This window comes from Macadamia integrifolia, unplaced genomic scaffold, assembly GCF_013358625.1.
Source record: "Macadamia integrifolia cultivar HAES 741 unplaced genomic scaffold, SCU_Mint_v3 scaffold1432, whole genome shotgun sequence".
Taxonomy (NCBI): domain Eukaryota; kingdom Viridiplantae; phylum Streptophyta; class Magnoliopsida; order Proteales; family Proteaceae; genus Macadamia; species Macadamia integrifolia.
In genome coordinates, this window is record NW_024868203.1 from 120,611 (window position 1) to 128,247 (window position 7,637).

General features: G+C 39.1%; 1 protein-coding gene across 1 annotated transcript; it reads left to right on the forward strand.

Annotated features, from left to right (window-relative positions):
* Positions 1-1,701: 1,701 nt before the first annotated feature.
* LOC122063725 (probable polyamine oxidase 5) lies at positions 1,702-3,832 on the forward strand. The gene has a single exon (XM_042627425.1). The coding sequence runs from the start codon at positions 1,837-1,839 to the stop codon at positions 3,517-3,519; it is 1,683 nt and encodes a 560-aa protein (XP_042483359.1). The 5' UTR covers positions 1,702-1,836; the 3' UTR covers positions 3,520-3,832.
* Positions 3,833-7,637: the final 3,805 nt, after the last annotated feature.

Consider the following 7,637-nt stretch of genomic DNA (forward strand, 5'->3'; position numbering starts at 1 on the left):
AAAAGTAGGTTATTGTAGAAAAATGATCCATGGGTCTAGGGCTTGAAGGGAATAGATCAATGGCAATAGCAATAGCCATAGCCTGCAATGATTTCAAAGAGATAGTTGCATAGATTGATGAGTGAGTGATAGTTGAAAATATGATATTTTGTAAAGCAAAGATTTAGCTTTTGAATGTAATGGGAATTCTTTTTGTAGGTCAACAAATTCTATATTTGAAAATTAATTCCCACTTGTTTGGAATTTGGATCAATAGTTGAAAGCAAATTTTTTTTTCCTGGTGTGGATCCCATATGTTTTCATGGTCGGTAATATTTTACAATATTTATATTTTCTAATCTAAAAAAATAATAATTTTCATAATAAATTTAAATTTTTTTGGAAAACCATAACACATTTATCTACTACCAGTCTACCACATATTTATGCAGGTGACAGCGCCCCCTCTGGCTCTCTCACTCTCTTCTTCACTTTTATTAGAAAGAATATTTCTTGCTTTCTTATAATAGAAAGAGTTTGATTAGTGGTGTCGATTTTCAGCCTAAACCGATTGTACCGATAGGTTCATCCAATCAAAACGAATTTTCACTGATTCGATTTTAATGTGGGGTTTTACGAAATAGATAGTGAGTAAAAGTGAACTGAAACGATCAAAATCAGAAATAAAATTGAACAAAATAATAGGGTTTAGAGTTTAGGGTAGGTCGAAACAAACAACCAATCCAAACTGAAACCAAATTAAGGAAAAAAAAAATCAATTCATCATAATCTAAACTAGACCAAACCGATCAATTGACAACCCCGTGCTTTGTTTCCATACATGTGTGTATATAAAGTCACCCTTCATCTTGTAGGGACAAAAATAATGTCACAAGTTGTTAGTTGGTTCGGCTCATTGCCAACAAAAATCTATTTATCCAGCCCTAAAGGGCTAACTTGACCAAACCAACTAATTGACACCTCTAGGCTTTGTTTTCATACATTCATGTATTCACGGCCACCCTTTGTCTTGTAGTGACAAAAATATATAGTAGAACAAGTTGTTACTTTATACTTATTTGACAGTTGAATTGGAAATTGACTACACATAATTTTTTGCTTGATAGAAAAAAATATAAAACATCCCCAATCATGGATAAGATTGCCATGACATTGATGTGTAGATTCTGCACAAGCCCTCTCACATCTCTTATGGATCCTACATTCTCTTTTCTTATTAAAACCCTTTGATGAATTCTTCAGTTTACCACTCCTTTTAGTGATGGAAAATTACACTATGACATCGTAAGGATCCCCCTCCACAAGTCCATTAGGTTCAGATCCAGCAAATCACAGCTTGGTGGTCGATGGTTGGAGACTTTGGGTACTTTGATAACAAGGGAAAGAGTAGAAAGGGTTGAAAGAGTAAAGAAGAGATAATTGAGGAAAGTAGTTCCCTAAACCCTATTACCTTATCTTAAAGCACTGAGAAATCTGTTCTACTAGTATTCTAATTACTCTATTAGACCCTAATATATGTTCTATTAGTATACTAATCACTCTATTAGACCCTAATAAAAGGAGAGACTCGTCTTTATTCAAGCAATTCAATTAATTAAACATTGATGGGGTCCTCCTTAATGTATCATCAAATTCACTTCTTCCCTTCTTTATTTTACTAACAACTCAACCACAAAACAATTCCTCCCCTCTTATAAATCTCAAGTTAAAAATCCAACCAAACGTTAACACAACACTCTGGGCTCTTCTTGCCCTCTCTTTCTTGGTCTCTTCCATCCTCTCTCTCTCTCTCTCTCTCTCTCTCTTTCTATCTCTGTGCTTGTGAAACCAGCAACCATGGTGGCCAAGAAACCCAGAATCGTGATCATAGGAGCAGGAATGGCAGGGCTAACAGCTGCTCATAAGCTCTATAGTTCCACTGCTGCAACAGAGCTCTTTGAGCTCTGCGTTGTGGAAGGAGGGGACAGGATTGGTGGGAGAATTCACACGTCTGAGTTCGGTGGTGACCGAATTGAGATGGGGGCTACTTGGATCCATGGCATCGGTGGAAGCCCAATTCACAAGATTGCCCAAGAAATCCATGCGTTGGAATCTGAACAACCATGGGAGCGCATGGATGGGTTTGCCGAAGACCCATTAACTGTTGCCGAAGGTGGGTTTCATCTCCCTCCTTCCATCGTCGAACCCATTTCTGCTCTTTACCGGAATATGATGGAGTTCGCTCAGGGGAAGCTGTTTGAAGAAGAAGCCACTGAAAGCAGCAACAATGGCGGTGTCGATGTCGATTACAATGCAATTGCAGCTCGAGCTCTTAAAATGGGTTCCTATAAGAAGGGTCTCGGCATTGGTACTTTCCTTCGACGGGCCCTCGAAGCTTACTGGGTTTCCGTGAAACGGAGAGACGATGTCAAAGGGTACGGCAATTGGAGTACGAAAATGCTCCAAGAAGCCATCTTTGCGATGCACGAGAACACGGAGAGGACTTATACTTCGGCAGGGGATCTCTCAACCCTTGACTTCAATGCCGAGAGCGAGTACCGTGAGTTCCCAGATGAGCAGATCACCATTGCTAAAGGATACGTGAGCATTGTTGAGTGGCTAGCGTCTGCACTTCCCACGGGTCTGATCCAACTGGGTAAGAAAGTGAAGAGGATCCAGTGGCAGCCCGAAGGTCTTGTGAGGTCATTGGAGATGGAGAATAAAGGGGATTTCAACAGCAGGAGGCCTGTGAAGATCTGTTTTGATGATGGTTCAGAAATGGTAGCCGATCATGTCATAGTGACTGTGTCGTTGGGGGTTCTCAAAGCCGGGATTCGGGAAGATTCAGGTATGTTCAGCCCTCCACTCCCTTCTTTCAAGACCGAAGCGATTTCGAGGCTAGGTTTCGGCGTCGTTAACAAGCTATTTCTGCAACTGGATCGAGAAAGTGAGAATCTTGAACCGTTTCCCTTCTTGGAAATGGTGTTCCACCGGCCTGATTCGGACTCAAGACACCAGAAGATCCCCTGGTGGATGCGGAAGACAGTTTCAATCTGTCCAATCTACAAAAACTCTAGTGTCGTCCTCACTTGGTTTGCTGGGGAAGAAGCTCTGGAGCTCGAATCACTCAAAGATGAACAGATTGTGAGCGGAATCTCCACTACCGTATCTAATTTCCTGTCTAATTCTGAGCCCCAAAACATCAAAGGGATTGTAAAGTTCACTAGGGTTCTAAGGAGCCAATGGGCTAGCAACCCTTTGTTTCTGGGTTCTTACAGTTACGTAGCAGTGGGGTCAAGTGGAGACGATTTGGATTTAATGGCGGTGCCATTGCCAAATAGTAGCAACAGTGATGAATGTGTTGGAGAAGCTTCTCCTCCTCCTCATCCTCTTCAAATTCTATTTGCAGGAGAAGCTACACACAGAACACACTATTCCACAACACATGGAGCTTATTTCAGTGGTTTAAGGGAAGCTAATAGACTCCTCCAACATTATCGCTGTGGTAGTGGATTTTCAGAGCTCTTTGCATCACAGTAGAATTCTGAAAGGAGACCCCTCTAGTCTCAATCTTAGCCCAACACCTTGTGACAAATTGAGAGAGAAACAGAGATGGATTGGGTATAATTTTAAATTTTTTTTTTTTTTTTTTTTAATTAAAGATGTATTGAATGTATTTAAATTAAAGAAACTTCTTTTTTTTTTTTTTTTTTTTCTATGGGATGCTTTTGTTTGAGAATTTCTTCTCTTATCTGATCTTATGATCTTGATAGCTAACTTTTGCTGAGATCATCTTTCTCATTTGTATATTGAAAAGAAGAAGGAAAGCAAAAGAAAGAGATTTCTATCTCAATCTAATGATCTCATCTCATCAGGTCTCACATCAAGCTCTTTCTTCCCTTTCTCTATCCTCTGTTAATTAATTCCTTTAATTGCATAGGATCCGATAAACCTGGTCCTTTTCCAACTGGGGTTGTCTTCCTTTCTGCTACTGATACAGTTCGACTGTGATGGAGACGACAACTATGAAATGAGCAAACAGTTCCATGACAACCTAATTAAATCTTGGTCTTTTTGTTTGGGGCCTTTGGGCCATGGATGGGTAGGGGAGGCAGGGTTGTGTGGACTAAGAACCTAAGAGGTGATGTGAATGAAAGAATGCGATTGACACTCCACGGCTAAAGATACAGATCATATCTCACAATGCCTTTCGGACCCATTCCTTTATATCTTCAAAGACCACACTATCAAAAGGCAAAAGGTCACTTCTTTATTCTGATAAAAAAAAAAATTCCATTTTTTGACTGAATGGGGCCGTTATCAGTGCTGTATTGACACCGGGCTCCGGTGATAATGATATGTATTGATATCGGGCTCTGGCAATACTGATATGTATCAATTGATATGGGCTCTGACAGTATATATCAGTATCGATTGATATGGTATCAGGTTCCGGCGATACTTATTTGTATCAGCTGATATGACCAAATACCATACATATACATAGAACAATGAGCATTACCAAGGTCTCTCTCTCTCTCTCTCTCTCTAGTATGATACATATGGGCTGATACTGAACCCTCTCTTTCTCTCTCTTTTTCAAAGTCCAAACTCTTTCCTCACCTTACCCCACCAAAGAAGGTAGAAATATCATATGGTGACTACTGAGTAGTAATGTTATCAGAAGTGTACCAAGTCTGGTGGACTGGTATGGTCCCATGGTCTGATGAGGGCTGAGGCTCTTTGTTGGGAGGAGGAAATGACTAGTCAAGATCAAAGTAACCATTCATATCGAATGGAGACTCTATTATTTGCTTTGTTTTGGCACATACCACCTCCCCAAGAACAGAGGAGTGGAACCCACTGAACTGTCTTCTTCTTCATCTTCTTTGCTCTGCTGTTCTCGTGGTTATTTGATTCAATTAATCTTTTTTTTTTTTTTTTTTTTGGTGTACAAAGGGCAAAACAATCTGGCAGCACGTCCTTGTCTGTTTCAGCAATTTGTCATAAACAAACAAATGAGAATCTCTCCATTCCTTATACCTCAAAAGCTCCAACCCCAACTCCCTCTCTGTTTAAAGCTTTTTGGGAAGATGATGGAAAAAGGAATTAAAGGTTTTAATGATCTGTCCGACATGATTATTGCATTAGTTATTAAAAACAAATTTGATTATTACATTACTTTGCATCCCACAACCTCCACTTCCTTTCACCTCCAAAAACAAAGACATTGGCTTAATTAGTCCAAGTAAGACTCATTTGGTTATCAAAGGATGGGTACCCACACTCTTGGGTAGTGTCACTTATCAGAATGATTAAGTTCTAACCATCTGAAAAGAAAGTAAATTTGGAGGGTAAGTACGAACCACCGCCGCCGTCATCACTGTCACCATCATCATCATCTCTACCCAAAGATAAATTTCACTCAACGAATAATTAGGGGGGGCTGGGGCCTCATCAATTAGTGAGGATAGGAGTCTTTTTAGAAGAGAGTTTCATTCCTCACGTGCTTGTTAGACTTGTTGGTTCTTCCTCTACGGTAGGACAAGATTTTTGAAATCTTAGATTTAGAAAGAAGGAGTAAAGATTTTTTAAATATATATTTTTTAGAATTTTTAGATTCAACAGATTTGTGAATCTTACTACTAAAGATTAGTTTCATAGATTTTTTGTTACTTTTACTGATTACAAGAATAATACAATAGCCAAAAATAAAGATCAAACATGAATCATGAGTGACCAAAAACAGGGTTGCAGGAATCATTCAGGATTAGGATCAGTCTCAACCTCAGTTGTATATCATGGTGATTTTTCTGAAACTATTGATCAATACCCATCATCAATAGGATCAAAGATGGCAACAGCTAATTGTAATATTTTGAAAATGATTAAATTTGGCTTGATAGTCAGAAATCTCACCTTTTTCCTCCTAACCTTAGCTCATTTTAAGATAAATCATAGAGGAGGCCACAGGACCCATTAAACAATGATGAGATATGGTCTTATGGGGGACTTTTTCCTTTGTATACTTCACTACCATTCCACAAAGGAGCTTGGTTCTTGGGCCAAGAGAGATGATTTAACTTCCCATATCAAATGAGAATCTAACATTATTTTTAAAATATTAAAAGAGTAGTGTGGTGGAACAAGGAGAGCCAATTAATCACTACACATTTCCCTATGTTCCAGGTGTTGATATCATGTATGAAAGGAGGGAGGGAGGGAGGGAATCTAGGGTTTTCTCCTTCATATATAGATATACACTATTGGATTACTATTACTTAGGTAATAGGTATGGCCTTCCAATAAGAGTCACACACTCCCTCTTTTTTGTCCTAAAATCTTTTTCCATAGTCTTCTTTGATTGACTTGACTCAGTGGTGGACTGGTGGGTTGTCCTTTGGGCTTTGAATTTTGGATCTGTTCATATGTCCTCCAAAAGATTTTCTCACATATGAACATATCTCTCTCTCTCTCTCTCTCTCTCTCTCTCTCTCTCTCTCTCTCTCTCTCCAACCAAATGTACAATTTATCATTCATTCATGATAGCCTATAGATTAACCAAAGTTCCTCTTTCTCGTATCTAACCTTTTACCAGTCAAAAGAAACAATCAGTGAAAGGTTGAAACTTCAAAATCTTGGGGTGGTGGTGGGGTTGGATACTTGGATGCACCAAAAGGTTTTAGTTTGGTTTTTTTGTTTGGTAGTTGTAGTAACTGTGTAGTAGTGTCAGACTATGGTAGTTGTTTGATGGACAGCTTGCCCTTTCCACTTTTTACTGTGGAGTGACTGGAAAGGATTGAGAGGGAAGATGAGATATCTTATTCTTTGCACTTTACATCATAACCTAGGTACAGTTGTCCATTTTCCACTCTATTTGTTTCCATGCAAATGGGTGAAAAATAAAAAATTACTTGCAAAATAGGACTTTTTTTACTGTTTGTTTTGAAGTAAAATCCACAGACTACATTCAAAAAGAAGAAAAGTTTTATATGAAATGACTATATTTTTGTTTTGACCTCATTTCATAGGTGTAAAATTTTAGGATCGGGATCCTCTCCTGAGTGTTGATCGTCCAAGTCTTGCCCATAATTATTTGGACGATCAACACGTGTTTAAGCAATGATCTAACAGCTCTCAGTGTGGCACCTCTGCTCTGATCGGTAGAAGCACAGCCGTTGAATCACCACTTAGACATGTGTAAATTGCCAAGTAGTTATGGGCTGACCTAGGCGATCCGTACTCAGGAGAGAAGTTGGATCTAAAATTTTACAAGCTGAATTTTTCTAATGTTTGTTTTCACCATGTAAAAATAATGAAAATGTCATAGTGAACACCACCCCACTATCGTCTCTTATCCTTCCTCTTCCAATTCCAACTCTCTCGAATCTAGTTTATGAATGCCTCCAATCTATCTCTTGGTTAACACCACCAAGCCCAAATAACTGGTTTTGAGTTGAGCCACTCTTTATAATCCATACTGGTCTTTTTTCCGAAAGAGATCACAGTCATAGGTTTTATTGTTTGTCTAATGGGGTTCTGCTGGATAGATACCTTTGGCAGCTAATCCTCTTGATAGTACGGTAGTAGCGTCTAAATGTGCAAATGTCGTGGCAGGAGCAGGGCCGGTCAAATCGTCAGCATAGTAAAAATGTGCT